The sequence below is a fragment of the Varanus komodoensis genome, unplaced genomic scaffold (genome assembly GCF_004798865.1).
Source record: "Varanus komodoensis strain SLA01 unplaced genomic scaffold, ASM479886v1 scaffold57, whole genome shotgun sequence".
NCBI classification, from domain to species: Eukaryota; Metazoa; Chordata; class Lepidosauria; order Squamata; family Varanidae; genus Varanus; species Varanus komodoensis.
The window spans coordinates 3,109,588-3,128,791 of NW_025336182.1; the positions used below are offsets into that span (position 1 = coordinate 3,109,588).

At 51.4% G+C, this 19,204-nt stretch overlaps 2 protein-coding genes across 5 annotated transcripts in view; one reads left to right on the forward strand and one right to left on the reverse strand.

Annotated features, from left to right (window-relative positions):
- Window positions 1–28: 28 nt before the first annotated feature.
- On the reverse strand, window positions 29–7,571 carry VPS72 (vacuolar protein sorting 72 homolog). Its single transcript, XM_044449296.1, has 6 exons — window positions 7,428–7,571; window positions 6,257–6,409; window positions 5,579–5,690; window positions 4,470–4,652; window positions 3,548–3,692; window positions 29–2,236 (listed from the first exon to the last, which is right to left on the reverse strand). Exons 1-6 carry the CDS (start codon window positions 7,569–7,571, stop codon window positions 1,846–1,848), a joined length of 1,128 nt encoding a protein of 375 aa, XP_044305231.1. The 3' UTR covers window positions 29–1,845.
- Window positions 7,572–10,901: 3,330 nt separating this feature from the next.
- Window positions 10,902–19,204, forward strand: part of PIP5K1A (phosphatidylinositol-4-phosphate 5-kinase type 1 alpha) — a 31,942-nt gene continuing 23,639 nt past the window's right edge. For all 4 annotated transcript variants that reach the window (XM_044449102.1, XM_044449103.1, XM_044449104.1 and 1 more), the window contains exon 1: window positions 10,902–11,104. In XM_044449102.1, the coding sequence (XP_044305037.1) occupies window positions 11,047–11,104 (58 nt within the window). In that variant the 5' untranslated portion in view covers window positions 10,902–11,046. The remainder of the gene's footprint in view (window positions 11,105–19,204) is intronic.

Below are 19,204 nucleotides of genomic sequence, written 5' to 3' on the forward strand. Positions count from 1 at the left end.
TTACCCCCCCCCCATAATGCAATGAATAGAGGACTTAAGAATACGTTTATTAAACAGATATCAACTTCAAATGGATACCTATTTGGATATTCAGACCAGTTTTGTTGAAGCCTATTTACAAATGCTAAAAAGTTGTATGCATTTCATGCGAGTTCATGTAGCGATATTTAAAAGACGGTGTTTTTTAAAACCTTTAAAAGCCAGGTACCCTTTGGTAGGCTTTGTTGGAATGCTATAGGTACGTTCTCCAAAAAAAAGCAGTCTTCCCCAACCTGGTTTCCTGAAGCCGCTGGGGATAATGGGATCTGTAACTCTTCAAATCTGGAGAGCATCAAGGCCACACTGGAACAGTCCTCTGGTTGCCCCAGCAACATCCTTCGCATGACCAGCCCCTGCTGCATGTGCACTGGTTAGGGCTGCCTTGTCTTTAGGAGAAAGCACTCTGTGCATGCCCTGGGACCTGAAACCCTCTTTCCACACCTATCCGGCACACCTAGAGAGCAATGAATTCACTGCTCGGATGAGTGTGGATGCCAGAGGGGCCTTCAGGGGCACCGGGGAGGGAGCTTCCCCCAGCAGCTGGCCAGATTCACCGGGAGGACTTTAGGAGACGGAAAGTGAGGCTGGGAGGGTCGGGGGAAGCAGAGGCGGGCGGAGAGTGACTCGCAGTGGCAGAGGAAGCAACAGACACACGCAGGTTTTTACTTGGGGTGCAAGCTAGTCGCCGGTTTCTAGAATTTCCACTGAACATGATGGGACTTGCTTTTGAGTGAGTCCAATGTGGATGTGCATTATAGGGGGCAATGCATTCAGCCACAGAGATGCTTTTAAGCCTTTGGATGTCGGTTTCTATCGAGAATGCAGGTCTCATTTGCAAAGCTGTTCCTTTATAAAGTAACTAACTTGAAGTGGAAGATGAGCAACTTTTACAAAAATCCTAGCGAATACTTTGGGGACACCAATGGAAACGGCAGGCGGCGTTGGTGAGACGCCTCAGGAAGAGACTCTCGCAGGCAAGCCACCTCATCCCCTCAACTTAGGATTGTAAATTTTGTTGTAAAATTGCTTTAGGCAGGGCTGGGGTGGGGAAGCTGTCTGCTCCGCAGATGTTGTTGGACTCCTGCTCCTACTGGCCTTATGCAGAATGACTTATGGATGCTGAGTGTGATGGTCCAACCACCATAAAGGAACACACCTGTTTTAAGGAATTCCAAGCTGATAGCTCAGTTGTTCAGAGCAGGAAGAACCTGATTTGCCTGGGATGAAGGGCAAACGCCTCTGCCATGCGTGGACACTGAAAATGCAGCCGCCAGGAAGCAGCGCCGCCACGCATGAATTGATTCAGGGCACAATCCTGTATTGGTTCAAACAGAAACAAAGGTCCTGCAGCTTCAAGCACGACTCAGAAACGTGGCTGGCTGGGCTGTCGTGGGTGTTCTGTCTGCACACGTCTCGGGATCATGTCCTTCCTCTGTCCACCTCTAGGACAGCAAAAATGCACCCTCTGACCCAAGGGGCTTTGTCCATCTATGACTGGCACAGGCTTAAGCCGTGTCGATGAGAGTGGTCCAGACACCACAGCTAGTGTTTGATGCGGAACTGAACACAATTGCTCCCAAGGACAAATCCAGGGACTATTTACATGAATACCGTAGCTTGAACATGACTTAAATTGAATGAATGACATGGACCTCGTGCACGAGCTCTTCTTTTCGCCTCCCGAGGTCTTGTCATGAGGTCTCGTCACTTTATTTTCCAAATCAGCAAGTCCTGCAGGAAGGCGTGTGAGCGCAGGCGGGAGGGGTGCCAGCGGGACGGGACGGGAGGAGAGGAGAGGGCGCCGGCCTACGTGGCTGGCACGCTGTGCTTGATAATAATCTTCTGCCTGGTGGCTCGGACGCTGGAGTCGGCGGCAGGTGAGCCGGCCACCAGAGCGGCCGAGGCAGCGGCGTTGGGCAGGCCGTGGGCCGTGATGTATTTCTTGTAGGCCTCGCGGATGATCTTGAAGGCCCGGGTGTTGGAGTAGGGGATGTCCGTGATGGGGTCCCGGTAGATGGCAGGCTTGTGGGTGACGGGGCAGATCTCCCTCACAGGGAGCTTGGGGGCCCGGGACTTCGGGAAGCAACGCTCGAAGGTCTCGTCGTCGCTGAAGGTCAGGAACGTGCGGGAACATTTGGCGGCTGGGGCTGAAGAGGCCTGTGGGGCTTCCAGAGACGGCTGAGCTTCCTGGTCCAGACTGAGGAGAAAGCAGGGGAGAGGCTCACGAATACGCAAGAGGACGGTCAGACAGCTTCCTTCCCTTCTCCTGCCCAGGTCGCCGCCGCGAGACACATCACTAGGCTGAAACGGCGTGCAGCACTGCAGCTTTCCACAACGCGGGGTGCTGAGAACGAGGCTCCCAACACTCCCAGGCAGCAGGGCCGAGAAGAGCAGCAGGCACTCTGCGAGGAGAGCGGGCAGCAGCAGGCCGAGGAAGGTGGCAGGAGGTCCCACCCTTCCAGTGGCCGAGAAATGGCCTCGCATGGACTGAGAGACAGAGCAGCGTGACAGAGAACGAGATACGAAGTGGGCTGGTAAACTGGGAGCTGCGACACCCTGAGGAGCAAGGCTGGGGCCTACACACGCTTCTACGGACACACCCACTGGTGAAACAGAGAGGACCATTCCGGAGACAACCAGCCCTGGCCGGAGTGGCCAAGAGACTCAGTGCTGGGGTCAGCTGCCAAAGCTGGCCACCGAGGAGCGGGAACTGACTGAGGCAGGAGGGCCAAGGCAGCCAGCGACCCACCTGGTCCTGTTATTTCTGCAGAGGCCCCAAGGGCGAGGAGCCCCGGCCAACATCACCTGTTGCCTTGCGGCAGTCCTTCCAGCAGAGGGAGAAAGACAGGGAGAGCCAGACCGTTGCCTCTGCTGAGAGACCGCCTGCCCTCGGGTCCCTGGCAGCACCAAGCTGCTGCCAGTCCATCAGGCCAAATGGCTTCCGTGCCAGCTGGTCCCTTTGGGTCAGTGCTGGAAAACCCTGTGCCTGTGGGCACCTCTCTCGCTGCCTGGCGGGCTCCTAGCCCTCCGGATTTGTATTCTATTTCTTATGATTTTTAAAACATTTTTTAAAAACTGGGAGGCTGGCATGCCGCAAGGGGAAGTGATGCCCTCTGATGCTTCGCTTTACTTGCACTCCAAAGAGCACTTTGGGGTTTTGCAGCTCAGACCCCACGCTGCCTTGTCTACAGGTTTTTAGCAAGGTACTTTGCTTTCCGTCTCGCCAGTTTGCCTTCAGAACCAGTTCCACCCACCACAGCTACCACTTTATGAAAGAAACGCAGCCAACCGCAAGGCAGCCATTTTGTGAAGGCACCCATGACACTTTTGCAAAGCTCTGGCTTGGGCCACCAGGGTGCCATTAACAAGTGCAGCCACATGCCGGAGGGCGAGTTCCTGCCAGAATTCTCGCGGCCGAGTTTTAACACTTGCAAAATTACCATCCTCACAGCCACCGGCATCACGCAACCAGCTCGCCCCACCCAGGGGCAGGTGGAACGGAACTTACCCCTCGACATCGACGTTCTCTTCCTTGAGGCCCACGTCCGAGATGAGCGGCATGGTCCCCGAGTAGTAGCGGATGGTTGGCCCCACGCACTTGCGCTTCTTCTGCACCTGGCGCTTCTTGTCTGCTTCTAGGCGCTCGTATGTCTCTGCAGAGGGGAGGGAAGCCAAGCGCCTGCCCGCTCAAGATTTGGACAAGGCTGCTGCTTCATAAAGTCATTTCCATACCCCCAAACTGTGCCCGTTGTGCATGAGAACAGAAGCCTTTCTAACCTCGGTGCCCTTCAGCTGTGCTGGATTACAACTTGCATAATCCCCCAGAGAGCAGGGCTGGTGGCTGGACAGCCGGGGGATTCTGGGAGGAGAGGGAAGGCTGTTGCATGGTCAAATATCTGTCCTCCAGGACTGTTCTGCCCACCTCATGCGGAGGACGATTGCCTCTGCGTGGCACTTTAGCCTCCTGGAGAGTCGGTGGCTGTGATTATGCCTTGCTGGTGTGCCTGTGCCACACATGCAGCTACGAGTCCCCACACAAAGCCCAGGGGTGTGGCGCCCCAGCCCACCAAGGTATTCCCGCACACCTGAGCCCCTCCCTCAGAATGCATTAGCCAAGTCACCGTAAGGTCCGCCCAAGCAGAATCCTCCCCACTGGAGAAGTACTGGCAGGTCGAAGGCCTCCTTTCCATACAGACCCCCCGTGAGCGCCCATAAGCCTTGGGAAGCCCTCTGCAGCACCCGTGCGCATGATGCAGAGACCACCGCAAAAAACCCAACCCATGCAAGAAAACGTGTGAGAAAACACGCTCAGCGGCCACGGTTAAAGCACTTGCAGTTAATTCATACATTATCTTCTTCTTGAAAAGGAAAAGTGATCTAGTCCACCTGCACTTGTGGACGGTTCCAGATCCCTCGGCCAGGTGACTCACCCAGAGAGCGCAGGTTGAGCTCCTCCGTTATCTTGGCCTCCTTCAGCAGCTCCTCTTGGGTCAACGGCCTCTCATGGCTGGGGCCTGCCCCCTTCTTGCGCTTCGACTGCACCTGGCGCTCCTGAACACGCAGGAAGGTCTGGCGGGTGTGCTCGGTTGTCGACTGGCGCATGTGCTTGCGGCCTGGAGAGCGGGGAGACAGGTGGGCACGTTGGCTACACAGGGTGTGGGCTGGAGGGAGTTTCCATCCTTTGGAGAGGGCTGGCTTCTTGGCAGTAGGTAGAACCACCCAGTTTGGCTTCCATCAACTCCCCCCACCCTGCCTTTTAATACACCTACAAAGAATCCCCATTTATCTTGGCTAATATGAGGCCTGCCTAGCTCACTCCACTTCTGCTTTCTGTCAGCCAGTGAGTCTGCCTGATTGGCCCAGAAGAGAGACACACCTGAGTTAAGAGAGGGGTTTCATGCCCTGAACCCTGGGGGAGCCATCGCTCCCCCCCCTTCCCCCAGGGCTCTTGGGAACACGGAAATCACCGCATCCCCTGGCAGGACCCAAGGCGAATGCCTGCGAAACCTCCTGTCCCGTACCGTCCTCAGGCTGGCTATGAAGACAGCCTTCCTTCCTTCCTTCCTTCCTTCGCCCCACACCCTACCAGAAGGCGAGGAGACCTGCGCCTTCTTGGGGACCTTTGCAAGTGCTTGGAAAAGCTTCAGGGGACTGTCTTTACGGCCAATGCAAGTGCCCTGATTTGCTTGCTTTATGCATGGCGTGGGCTCCAGTTTGCGATACCCGCCAGGGAGCCCCACTTCTCCTGGCCATTGTTAGTGGTCCTCACTCCCTTCTCCATCTTTGCTACCACTTGCCTACCTGCAAGGCAGAAAGCCAGGGAGCAACGCGGCGGCAACAGCCTCTCCTGCCCTGCCTTCTCACCATCACTGTCCCTTGGGAAACAGCAAAAGGCAGGAGAACAAGCAGTTCGAAGAGAAGCAGCACGTCCAGGGGGCCCTTCTCAGTGGAGCCCAGCCATGGTGCGACTCTTGGCTCGTGTCTGGCTATGCCACCCCTTGAAGCTGCCATGTTCTCGGTCTCCTACAGAGACACTTACTGTCGACCACGTCATCCAAGAGCTCCACTGGTACGGATCTTTCCTCTCGCACTTTCTGAGAGCCACTGGCAGGTGCGTCTGGTTTCTTGGGCCTCAAGCTCTTGATGGGCTCCTACAGGAAAGTAAAGCAACAAAACCCAAGAAGAAATTTGCTGAAGTTCTTTTTTTTAAACAAACAACATGCTACTGGTCATTAAAAGCATGAAAAAGATCAAGTTTCACATTTCAGTTACATGTGGGAACCTGAAATAATGGTGAATGGCAAGTGAGAGCCAGTGCAAGGCAATGGTTGTGTGCATGGGTCAGGAATTCAGCGACCTGGGTTCTAATCCCTGTTCAGCCATGGAGCCAACTGGGTGACTTTGGGCCACAGACTCTTAGCCCAACATACCTCACAGGGCTGCTGTTGTGAGGACAGGATTGAGATAAAATTGAGAAGAGGAGGGGACTCATGTAAGCAGCTTTGAGTTCCTTGGAAGGAAAAAAAGGCAGGACATGAATGTAACAACCAAATAAATAAATGATCATAGGTCCCTAGTATCATGTGACAGCCCATGTGACTTCAAACAAAATAAGAAAGAAGCAAGTCCAGGATCCATTGGTATTCTGGGAAGGCAAAGATTTCCCAGATTTATCCCACAGCAAACCAGTCAGAGACTGGCAGACCCTCCTACTTACCTTGTAGGCTTTAGTGACAACCCTGCGCTTCCTCTTGGGCTCATCCTCATCCTGGTCACTGCTGGGCACATCTCCTTCGTCAATATCAAAATCTGAGTCCACTTCATCATCACTGTCTGACTGGTCCCCTTTGTATTCATCATCACCCGATTCCTGCAAACCACCCAAGGAAACAGTTAGGTATGGGGCAGAGAGAGGTCATTCTTCCAAGCTTGAATCATCAGCCATACAGTGGAATGTTGTTAGGATCCGTCTCCAAGATCTACCCCTTCCCTGAGCCACTCTCTGTAGAACAGTCTTCCAAAATTGGATGCCCTTTCAGATGTGTTGGACTACAGCCCCTACAATTCCCTCACAATGATGAGGATTGTGGGGATCAGTTTCTTCCCTCCAAAATGAATGCCACGGTAATGTGGTGGTTAGACCGGAGCTGTAGAAACCTGGGTTCAAGGCCACGCTCCGCCATGAAGCTCAAGGTGTGGCTCTGGTCACTTATTTGCAGCCTAGCTTAATTCACAGAATTTTGAGAGGGTCTAACGAAGAAAAGCAGGAACGTGTGAACTGTCCAGATCTTCTTGCAGGGGGAAAAAGCAGGCTGCAAATATAGCAAAGCAGCGGCTCCTGAATGATGGGAACTGCAGTCCAATACATCTGGAGAGCAACTCCTATCATCCTATGAGCCATGCTTGTGGGATCGTAAGACTTAGCAAGTTATCAGAGCAGTCCCATAATGTCTGCTTTGAAGTTAAACTGTAATTTTTACAATTCTCAAATCGGTAAAGTAATTTGCCAAGTAAATACGTGCAAAATTGTAGTCTAAAGCTGGAATTCTATAGCCATTTGGGAATAAGCATTGAACTCTTATTATTATATCGTGAGCCGCCCCGAGGCTTATTGCGATGGGGCGGCATAGACATGCTTTAGATAGATAGATAGATAGATAGATAGATAGATAGATAGATAGATAGATAAATCAATAAATCCATCGCGCCCCCGCACAGTCGAAGAATCCACAGGTTGGGGACCGGCTGGCTGACTCGAGCCAATCGTGGCTCGCCCCCGCCCACTTCCGCATTGCTCTCGGCCAATCAGTGGCGAGCCCTGCGGACCAACGCGCGCCCAGGCCCAGTGCGGCCCATCTTCCTTCGTTCGGGGGGGGGCCCGCCCGCACCTCCGTGAAGCCCCCGTACGTGGTCTGATAAAACTCGTCTTCCTCCGTCTCGAGGAGGCCCGAGAGCCGGTTCCCCGCCGTGCGCCGAGGCGCCCGACCCCCGGCGAGGCCCGTCGAAGCGGACGCCGCCGCCGCCGCCGCCATCTCGGTCCCCTCGCGGAGCGGCGATCGAGGCGCTCGGCGCGCCACCGCGCGACCTGGCAGCCGGAGGCTTCTGCTTGGGAGAGCGGCGCCGAAGCAATCGAGCGCCGAGCCCGCGGAGGGCGGAGGCGGCTGGGCACGAGCGCCGCTTGCCGAGCCAGGGCAGCGCTACCTCGCGGGGGTGTTGTGAAGAGAGCCGAGGAGGAGAAGACTCGTGTGAGCCACCTGGCATCGCTTGGAGGAAGATATATAAATGCAATAAAATTAACACCTGACTGTAAATATTTCAATGTCGATGCATTGTATTTCATTGTATTTTATCGTGTTGTAAGCCGCCCCGAGGTTTTGGCAAGGGGCGGCATAGAAATGTTATAATAATAATAATAATGATGATGATGATGATGATGATGATGTAGTTGTCCTCCTCACTTGTTACATTCTTAGAGGGCCATGGTTATCATGGTGTTGTTTTTATGATGATTTTTTGTTTTATCATTCCACCTATGGAATGCGCTCCGCAGAGAGGTCCACCTGGCACCGTCATTATTTGCTTTTCGGCGCCAGGCAAAGACCTTTTTATTTAAACGATATTTTAACTGTTAATTTATTATTATTGTATTTATAGATTTTAATATATAGCCGAGATGATACCAGTTTTTAAATTATTGGTTGTATTTTTATGGATGTTGTGAGCCGCCCCGAGGCTTTGTTGCGATGGGGGTGGCACAGAAATGTTTTAAATAAATAAATAAATTTTGATGGTTGCGATTTTGATTATTGTAAGCAGCAGCTTAGAGATCCCTGTTGCAATAGTTAGTGGCACACAGGTATAAAAATAAATAAACAACAGATTTCAAAAAACTTGCTGCTTCTTTCCAGATGTGGATGGTGAGGTGATTCCGGGGAGCCAATACAAACAGGGTCTTGTTTAATAGGACCCAGGCAAATGACAGTTTATCGATAGGCTTCCTCTGTACATGGAAGCTGTATTTACCTGTCTTGCACTGGGAAATCTGTCTACCATGAGTTTTGCCCATTTAACCTTCCGTATATTTTTCTTGACAAAGCAGCAAATGCAGATGATACTGTAATAACAATAGCCTTTAAGATAATCTCTGCTGAGTTAGCCAAAGGTCCATTCAGTCCTTTATCCTGTAAGCAACAGAAGCCAGTAACTGGAACAGAACTCTCCTGGGTCAAGTCCAGGGATTCCTCTTCAGAATTGCATTGTAGATGGAAGAGGAACGGGCACATTTCCGGGATGAGCTGGACAGAACCCTCTGAAGGCAGAAATGGGTGCATTTGAAATCAGTGTGCCCAGGCCAGCCTTGCTTTAGAAAATCTCTGTAGTTGGGAACCTCCTCCTAAGATGAAATCAAGGCTCAGCATCCTGTTCTTAGCAGTGGACAGGTAGTGCTTCTTGTGTTTCCCTTCTACTGGGCAGTAGATAACTGGAACTAATAATAGTATGAGGACTCTGGTAACCCAAACTGAGACTTCAAAAATTACATTACATTACATTACAATGACAGTAAAATGTTAAAAGGAAATTTTAGATTAAAGCTCATTTATTTGGTTTAACTGAAGGCAGAGGCACTTGGGGCTGCAGATTATTTCCCAAAGCAACGAAGCCACTGATCTCTGGGATGGTTTTCAGATAATCCATGTGGTTTGTTTGAAACAGATGATCCTCACAAATTGAGATAAGCCAAACAGTCTGCAAAGGGTGGTTGGATGTGAAGGGTGAAGGGATATTCTCTGCTGACTGCAAAGTGTCCTTTGTTGTTATATTTAAGTGCCACAATTCTTCCTCATCCAAGGAACCCAGTGGAACCAGCTGCATGGAGAGGTGGGGGGCTCTCCCACACTGGAGACATTCAGGAAGAAACTGGGCAGCCATCTGAGTGGGATGGTGTGCCTTGGTGTCCTGCAACAGCAGGGGGTGGACTAGATGGCCTTCATGGCCCCTTCCAGCTCTACTTTTCTACAATTCTATGAACCCTGGGTGTCTTATAAGCTTCTCCTCCCTCTGTGCTTTATCCTCACCTTCCTAGCTCTGCTTTGAGATTACAAAAGGAGTTGACAACATGAACCTGATTTGAACTCAGTGATTTTCCAGGGAATGCTTACTTTCAGGTAACATCTAATAACTAGGCATTTTGCAAGAACTTGTATTTAAACATGAAATGAATTTCGTAAAAAGTCAATCTGTACTTTTATTTTAGTGCAGAAGTTTAGCTGGTTTATTTAACCAGTTAATCAACTAAAGACTGCCACACTGCTTTTACTATGAATCCATTGGAATAGGTTATGACAACAACCTGGAAAGAGAAATAGAAATTTGGACAGAAGCCCAGAATCCCGAGTTCTAGGCCTATACCAGAGAGCAGCCTTGGCAGTTGCTATGGTCGAGTCTCCAAGTTTTGCATCTCTAAAATGGGAATATATACATGTTCAAACAAGTACACCAGCACTGGCTTTTATGGCTACTTCATTTCCTGAACTTCCTGCACAGGGCAGTGCAGCACATACACCGTCTCAGCTTTGTCGTCACAACAATTCTGTGAGGTAGGCTAGTCTGAGATAGCAGGTGGTTAAAGGTAACCCAGTGAGTTTCAGGGTGGGTGGGAATTTAACTCAGATCTTCCTGCCTCTTGAACTGACTTGAGGTATACCCTTTTTATATATTTAGAATTGTGTTTAGGCTTCCTTTAAGGGAAGAATCTTAATTTTTTTAATATTTTCTTAATTGTAGCATTTATAAACCATTAAAATCACAAAGCAGTATCCATACCTAGTAAAGAAGAAGAAGAATATTAATATTAAGAATGTGTGATGTCACTAGGGAATCAGGAGGTGAGGTCATCATGGCAGGGGAATGAAGCAAGCTGCATTGCCATGGCAACGGGATTGCTGTGCCAGGGCGTGCCCTGATTGGCCAGTTTACGTTGCTATGACGACACCATTCTGCCCTTTCCTGGTGAGAGCATCCTTTGTGATGGTGGGCGAATACCGCCCACTCTTACGCAATGTGTGACCAGCCACATTCCTTCTAACGCATGCGCAGCCACCCGTCTCCCACCCGCTTCCTGGCTACCCTCGTTCCGTTATATACGAAGCGGTGGCGCTCTTTCCATTCTCTAACCTGGTCTAGTTTCACCCCCTATTGCCAGTGCAAAGTGGTTTGTCCATGGAGCCGTTTGGGCGGGTCCATGAGAGGAAGCGGGTGTGTGGCTTCTGTATATGTGTGTATGTCAGTGTAAGTGAAAAACAGGAGGTGGAGGAGGCGTGGCCACCCCTCCAGTCGCGGGGGTGGTGAGGCCCGCAGACGCGGCAAGTAGCGAGGCGGACGAGACCAAGAGGAGAGACTGGGGGATGAGGGAGGAGGAGAGGAAAAGGGAGTAGTGAGAGGAGACAAGACAGTGCCGCAAATAAATAATTTAAGGAAAGGAGGCGGATCGGACGGAGAAGCTATAAGATGGCGTCGGCCGGGCCTGAATCTGGGGGGAGCAGCAGTAGCGGTGGCGGCGCTACAGGTGAGGGGGCCTGATGGGGGGCACATGGTACCCCCCTTTCTAAGGGGGTCAATGCTTTGGGGGCTTTGCCTCTGGGGATTTTCTCATCTGGAGAGCCAAACAAAGATATTGGCATGGGGCGAGTTCAGAAGTTTTGGGGGGAGATACTGAGCCCCTCCCATGAGTTAGGGGCTTTTATGGGGGATACTGATGGGGGTCCTCCTTTGAGGGGAGACGATCCGGAAAGAAGCTGTTTGCATCGTGTAGAGGGGAGGCTTGGGGGGTTCAGAAAGGAGAGGAAGGGATGGGGGGTAAACGCGATCCCCCTTTCAAATGGGGGTCAAATCAGTGTGGGATTAATGCGAGGAGAGGGGTCAATTTCACGCTTTAGAAAGGGAAGGGAGGAAGTTCCTGGGAAGGAGACGAATGACTCCCCCCCCCCCGCAAAAAAAGCTGCTGTCAGTGAAACAGGTTAGATGGGTGGGGGCTGCTGGCATTTTTGGAGGGGCACTCAAGGGGAGGGATGCTAAACATGCACCCCCAGTGGGAGGAGAAAGTTGAGAGGCGCTTGGGGAGAAGAGGGGGAGATGAAGGAGTTACACAGAGGGGATCCGATCGCCCCCACAGGTGAGAGGAGGCTGTTGTGGCTCTTTTGTGGGGTTGGGGATCACTTGGGGGGGGGCTAGGAGAGGGAAAGGATTACGCGAGGGAGGGGGACAGCCGCCTCCCTAAAGGAAGGGGAACAGGTGAGAGAAGCGCACTGGGGGTCCTCACTGGGCTGGGGGGCTTGGCTGAGGGGGGTCAGATCGATCCAAAACTCCGGGGGCAAGAAAGATTTTGCTCCCCCTCCCCCCGAGTGAGAGGAAGGGGCTGAGCCGCCAGCCTGTCTCAGTGGAGATTTGATGGGGGTCGCTTGCATTGCATTGCAAAGCTTAAAACTTCAAAGATCTCGAGCAACTACCGTAGCAAAGCGCGGAGCAGTCCTGGGGTCGGGGGACGGGGGTGAAACACGGCAGTGAGACATGAATGGGGGGCTGGATGCAGCCCAGCCCTTCGGGACCGTGGGGTGACGTCATGAAAGCGAAACGCGGAACCTCTCCCCCTCCGTGGGGACGGGGCATGGGAGAAGTTGTGGGGTAGGAACAAAGGGCCCTCCGGAAGGGGCTGAGGCAGGCATTCGTCTGTGTGTGTGTGTGGGGGGGGGGGACCGATTGCTCAGGTGGGGGTCCATGAGCAAGAGGGGAATGGAACCTGCACACGCCGATGGCTTCTGGTTGCATGTGCTGCACGTGTACGAGGGAGAGTCGTGCGGCGTAATCCGGGAGGGTGGGAATAAACATCTTGTGTGTGCGAGTGAGGTCATTTCGGGAGCTGATTTTCTTATTTTTTACTTTTGGGGTGGTCAGGAGCGCTTGGCTTCCCCCTTCCAGGACAAGGTGGAAAGGCGGCCCTGGGAAAGCGGTGTGGATCTGGAGAAGGGATCCATGGGTGGAATATAATAGAGTAAGGGGCAGTTGTGGGATATATTTCTTTATGTGGCTTCTGTACACAGAGGAACGCCCCAAGTAATTGATTCGGCTCTGGTTGGGGGGACTTGGGGGGAGCCTCTTTTAACAGGGCGAAAGACGCAGTTTGCAGCTTGACAGCAGGGGTGGCTTCCTGAGGATATCGGCTTCCTGTCTAGGGATAAAGGGCTGTTTTGTATTCTTGATCATGGCAAGGGCTTAATCCCGGAGGTGGAAGAAGTTGCATCTGCAATGCCATGGGGGCGTGTGGTTGTGCGTTTCCTTTTCCTAAGGGGACTTGTGTAGACACCTCCCGGGGGGGGGGGGGGGTTTGTCTGGTGAGCGGGTGCGCGTTCTCGGTGGGGCAAAAAGAGAGGAGCCCTTTGGAGGGAAGGGCACAAAGGACTCCTTGTGGCAACAGGGGAGAACTTTCAGGGAGGGAGGGGCGTGTAGGAATTGCGGTGGGGGGGAGCCAGGCATGGTTGTCTTCTGGGGAAGGAGCCAGGGTGGGCCTATCCTGCTTGGTTTTCCTGGTGCTGCTGTGGGTGGGTGAGGGGACGACCAGACCAGCACATGTGGCTTAGTCATCCTCTCCTTTCGTTTGTATAGCTGGAAGTGTGTGAGAGAGCTGCCTTCCCATGAAAAGGGTGCTGTGGCCCCAAATGACAAGCCCCAAATATGGGCTAGCGACTTCTGCTGAGTGGGGAGTCCACCGTTCCCGAGAGAGGCCTCCGATCTCTCATAATCCACATTCCATTATGGTTATTGTTAATAAATCAGTCAGTTGGAGCGCGGATTTTGTATTTTGGAGGCATTTGTGCATGACTGCCAAACAGACGGACGATTCAGCCGCCTTGTCAGTCATGGTAGTTGCCAGAGATTTGGACGAAAGCATCTTCTCTAACCTTCCACCCTGGGAAAATGGAGCTTTGACTTCCTCCACCACAAGTGATTATCAAATAAGTAAACCCAGAATGAGAGGAATTCAGGATCAGTGAGAGTGAAGTAGTAGAACGGCTGCTTCTAAAATGGAATATTGTCCAGTAGTAAAGAGGTTCATTATTGACACAAGCTACACAAGGCTCATTTCTCTCGACCTTCCCCCACTGCCCCCCTCAGCACCTCCTTTTGTGGGGGATACACAGAGATACCTGGCTAGCAAGCCCCCCTCTGCATTGCATCCTGACCCCCAGGCTGGCTGCTGTGGAGGCACTTAGGTTTCGTCGAGGGGCTAGGATGTGGCTGGGGCTTAAATTCGCACTACTCCCAGAATTTCCAAATTCCATAGTAGGTCCCATAGTTTGAAACAAAGCCAAAAATGCAGGAGGTGTAAAAGGCATGCTCTGCTCTCTTCCGTTACTACCTGCCTTGCTCCAGTTGATTTAGAAATGATGCTAGCAAAATCTGGCCAGACAGTATCCAGATTACATCCAGACAGTATCCAGATGAAGCCAGGAATAATACAAGATGATTAATGCTGGTGAATTTGTCCAGCCAGAGCAGATTTTTTCCCAGTTAATTCCTGTTGCTGATTCATGTGCTAAATCAGTTTAATAAAGATTTGTAACAAATCTTAATTATTGACTGATAGATTTATCAGTTTTCCTAACTAAGGAAGCACTGTATTTCACCCTCCCCCAGCTGTCTTTCAGTCCGCTGTTGAACAGGAGGCAAAGTTCTTGTAATGTCAGCTAGTGAGGCGTGAACTTTACCCAAGACTCTTGGCCTACCTGAGGCCTGCTAATGTGGACACAACGGAGGGTGTTGGGCCTTTTGTGTTCATCACAGTGGCATCGAAGAAGGACTTTTGGCAGGCGTGGCTTCTAAGATGGCTGGAAGAGGCAGTGCTCTCTCTTGTGTGTGACTGCCTTACTGTACTGTAATATTCGTATTTTTCTGCTTGTTGCATGCATCCTTGGTGGGCTCATGCCCAAGTGCTGGACCAGCCCCTGTGGCAATTTAGCTTCAGCGGCTCTTGAGATTACCTGGTGCAGGGATGGAGAAGGGGTAATCTTTCCAGCACGGACGAATGCATGGCAGCATCCCTCACCCTTGACTCCACGGGTTAGCGCTGACGGGGGTCACAGCCCAAGAGCATCTGGAAGGTTGCTCGTCCCTTGCCCTTGGTCTAGTGCTGGTTGGAAGTGTCGGGAGTTGTGTTCCAGCGCATCTGGAGCGCACAAGCTTGTGGATGGCTGGTCTGCTGAGGCTCTGCTTGACCTTCTGCCTAGTGTCTGAAGTAGAAGTCGTGAGAGAGATGCTCTGAGAGCGCGGTAGACATCCATGCTGGCTCGAGACAGTGGACCCCCCAGCCAAAGACCTCCTCCTGGCCTTTTTGCTCGTCGGGGAGCTCAAATGTGCCGTTTTCCAGTGGGCTTCTTTCAAATGCCCTTAAAAATAATTTGTTGGGTCTTGCCTCGGTTATACAGCCAGTCCTGGTATCTCAAATTGCAGTTTATATTGTGATATTTTTAGTGCGCTCCCTTAACATTTGCTCATGGCCTTCACTGTTTTATTGCAAAGCGGAATGAAAAAGTCAGAGTCGCTTGGTGGCCACAGATGCTCCTGGAAGGACCCTGGTGCTCTTCGACACTGTTCTTTAAGGCCCTCCGTGGCAGGTCCTGTGTATCCAGCCCCCCCCCCCCCCCCCAGTCACAGGCCCACCAGGAAGTGCCTGGCTTCTGCCAGCTTGTTCTGAGGAAAAGCCTTAACAGACCACAAAGAATCCAAGGGAACTTTATTTTAATGTCTAGCTGCTGTTTCAGTTTGCCACTTCTCTCTCTCCTGGCTGCCAGTTAAAAAAAGCAAAACAAAACCAAAACCACCCTTTGGAGGCCTGAAGGACCCGTCTGGATCTTGTTGATAGGAAACAACAGCAACATCTGTAGAGGGTTTCTCCCTTTCACTTTCAAATGGGTCATGTGCCAGAGAAAACCAACGGGAATGCTGGGTCCCACCCACCCCTGCACCCCCTTATGCCATGTGCCGGCCTCTCACTCACATTTCTGACTTGGTAGCGATACACTCTGAGCTTTCTGTAGCCCTTTGGAGCATCTTCCAACATGTTTACTTGGAAATCAAACCTTTACAAGTCAGTGCAATGAAGTTTCTGTACTTCCCAAAAGCTTAGCAGCCTTATTTATGTTAATATTTGCAGCTTCCCCTTGAAATAGGGCAACGTTACTCTCATGTGATGAGTGAAATTATTTGCATCTCACGGATTTTGCACACCAAAGATGGGGCTTGAGATTTTGGGTCAACAGCAACAACAAAACGTAGTAGTGAAGCCAAATACATGCATGTTTTTATTGCAGTGCTGGTTGTTTTTTTTTAATGGTTTCCATATTGAAAACAAGAAAGATCAATAAAGCTCTATCACTCCAAAATTCAAAATAACATTTCTTTTGTATCTTTGGGAATTGGAGGTGGGTGGTGACAAGTTAAAAAAACCTCTAAAAGCCAAATTCGCTATCTCAATCTAATTTAACCTTTAATAACCATACCTGGTTCAGTGCTCTGTGAATATTCTCAGGGCCCACTTACAACAGTGATCTCCGAATGTTTGAGTGCAGAAATTTCACCAGTTCTAGCCAGCATCGCCACTGGTGAGGGATGGAGGGAGTTGTAGGCCAAACCCTTTGGAAGGCCAACGTTACCAACCCTCATGTTACAGCAGCTGTGAGCAAATAGCAGAGGGGAGAACCAAGGGCTTCTTCTGCTTCTGCGTTCCTGCTGCACCAACGCTGCAGGCCTTCACTCACTCACTTACCTGGGAGTAAATCCCACTAAGCTGAGTGGGAGATCTGAGTACATCTGAGTAGATACAGTTGGATTGCACTGTTCAGTAGCAATGCTTTGGACTCATACTGGAGAGCAAATAGGAATTAATTGAGGTGTAGTGCCAGAGTAGCCATGAGTGGCGCAGCTCCTTAACTACTGATTCCATTTCATAGGTGACATCCTCAGACCGTCTCTTCACAACTACCACAAAGCTTGTCCTTGCCCAAGATCTAATTTGGATTTGTGCTTCTGGTGCCCAAGACTCTGGTCTGCCTACAGCACCAAGGCAGCATAGCTTGGACAATTACCGTATTTTTCGCTCTAGAAGACGCACCTGACCATAAGACGCACCTAGCTTTTAGAGGAGGGATCCATGGAAAGCTTCCTGATAATCACAGGCACATTCCCCATCACTTCCCCATGGGCTTCATTAAAAGGGGGGTTGCCATTTGAAAACACACACCAACCTGTGATTAACAGCTCTCACCTGCGCCGGAGGGGGGGGGTGGAGCAGGGTGCGCCGAGCGCGTGCCGGCCAGGTGTGGTGCAGCCGGGCCGGCAGCGTGCCGGCGGTGGTCTTCCGGGCGGCGCGCTGCGGCAGCAGGCCTTCCCGGGTGGTGGGGGTGAGCAGTCCATCTCTCCATGTGGCCGGCGGGTTAAAGGCCGCGGCTCCTCCTTCTCTGCACCGCTCCCCCTGAGCGGCATAGCTCTCACCTGTGCTGGAGGGGGGGGGCGGAGCAGGGCGTGCCGAGCGCGTGCCAGCCAGGTGGTGCCACGTGGTGCAGGTGGGCCGGCAGCGTCCCAGGCGCCGGGCACACACACATTCGCTCTATAAGACGCACAGACATTTCCCCTTACTTTTGAGAGGGAAAAAAGTGCGTCTTATAGAGCGAAAAATACGGTATCCTGCATCCCAAGCCTTGCTTTGCCACAACGGCCGCTTACAGCGAGCGGATGATGCTCTTGTCGTCCAGGTGGAAAGGATGACTTGCGGGGGAATAGCACTCTTGTTTTGCAAGCACTGTTCAAACAGGTCTGTTGAAGTCGGACCCTTTCTTCTCGGTGGGAAGACAGGCAAGAAAGCCAAAGTGGAAAAGTACAGTGGGATTATTTACTTTTCTCAGGGTGTCTGAAAGCTGAGCTTAAATGCCTGATCTTGTCACAGTTATAAGCTAAACATGGAGAAGGAAAAGCACAGCCCTTTAGCCTCTCAGCGATTGTACTTTAAGCACACACCCTGCTCCAAGTAGCTAAAACAGGTCAGGAGGGTCTGGAAATGTTTACTTATTTTTAACATTGCCTTTTAGGAGAGCACCATATAAAAAAGAATGAAATTGCCTCAGATAAGATCACAAAACAGCATAGCTTAAACATCATTTTTTCCCAGCAAAATGGTTTCATAATTTGGGTGCTCTTGTGGAAATTCACTGAATGGACCTGATTCAGCCAGAGACCAGAGAGCAGGACCCGGTAGGAAGGTTTTGACATTCTGAGGAGCAATCTTTTTTGATGGCCAGGTCTTGGGGATGGCTGCTGGGCATGTCTGTCTGGCAGAAGTGAGTTTTTCAGGTGTGTGCTTGCAGCAGAAAGCTGGGTGGTGAGAAAAGCGGTCTGCAACAGTCCCTAGCCGGCCGGCCTGCTAGCCCACATATAACAATACATATATTTGCAGATGCACAAGCTTGCATGAAAAGAGGACTTCTTCTGAAGCCAAAAAAGAAAAAAATGTAGCTGCTATTGGAGTTCTGTTAGCTACCGGGCATGGGGGAGCTTTTTAAACGCAGCAAGGTGGGCCAGACATATTTTCTTACAAACAATATGCGTGACCAGACGTTGCATGCTTGCCGGAAATACTCGTCGTCTTCCCGTGGTTTGAAAGGCTAGTCATCCACGGGCAACTTACACCCACTGGGGTGCCTGGGCGATGGCTGTTGACTCTCCAGCTGGCCGTAGGATGCTAAAGGGAAGTCAGGAGGTGTTAGAAGTGCAGTTTGGAGGCTGCTGCCTTCAAGTGAGCTTGGTGGAAGGAGATGAAGAGAAAGATGTTTTGACTTGGGAGTTGGGACTCGGCAGGCAGAGGAGGGGGTGATGCTCAAGCCTCAGATGCCTTCTCGTTGCATGTGGGCGCCAGTCAGATCTGAATGTTTCGGCAGTGTGACAGATTCTCTCCTCTCTCTTTCACAGGTGCTTGGACACTTTTTTCCTGTCAGGTTGCTGATGTACTTCATATGCTCTTAAGTGGTCAAAGCTTCTCTTCTTCTCTTCTGTTCTTAAACAGTTTTATTTCTCTGCCCCTCTTTTCCATATAGCTCTCAGCTTCCTTTGCTGTTCACCGACGTCTGCTCGGAGACCTCGATGTACGGGTAAAAGCAAGACGAAAGCATGGCCTTCCCCGCTTTCAAGTTACTAAGGCACTAAATAGCCTTGGCTTGGGTTTTCCGGGAATGCGTGTGGTGTGACACTTCCTCGTAGGCCCCCTGGATTAGTGCTGCTGCCGCCGCCTTTCGTTAGAGATGCTTCTTAATCGAAGCAGCTGCTTCGTTCCCTCCCCGTCCATGTTTTTGCTTTATATTCGCGTTGGAGCAGGCAGATCTGAAGCTTGGCGGTCAGACTCCTTCAGCTTTGTGGCAGAAATCAGAATGGCCAAAGTGCTCTTCGGCGTTCAGAGCACATGTGTTCATCCCATTAAAGCTTACACACGATCCCGGAAGTTGGCATCCCCCATTCTGCAGAGGAGCGTTGGTTTTCACCGGTCCCACTGGTTCACGCTGTGTCAAAATGCTTGTCTCTTTTTCGACGGCATCTGTGCCAGCTTTTCTCAGTGTGGGCACCCTCC

Excerpts from the sequence above, each read along its gene's own strand:
- VPS72 (XM_044449296.1), bottom strand. The coding sequence starts at position 7,571 with ATGGCGGCGGCGGCGGCGGCGTCCGCTTCGACGGGCCTCGCCGGGGGT. Across the intron at positions 5,691-6,256 it reads TTGTCACTAAAGCCTACAAG|GAGCCCATCAAGAGCTTGAG; the intron begins GTAAGTAGGAGG and ends ACTTTCCTGTAG. Across the intron at positions 4,653-5,578 it reads CTTGGATGACGTGGTCGACA|GCCGCAAGCACATGCGCCAG; the intron begins GTAAGTGTCTCT and ends CCCGCTCTCCAG.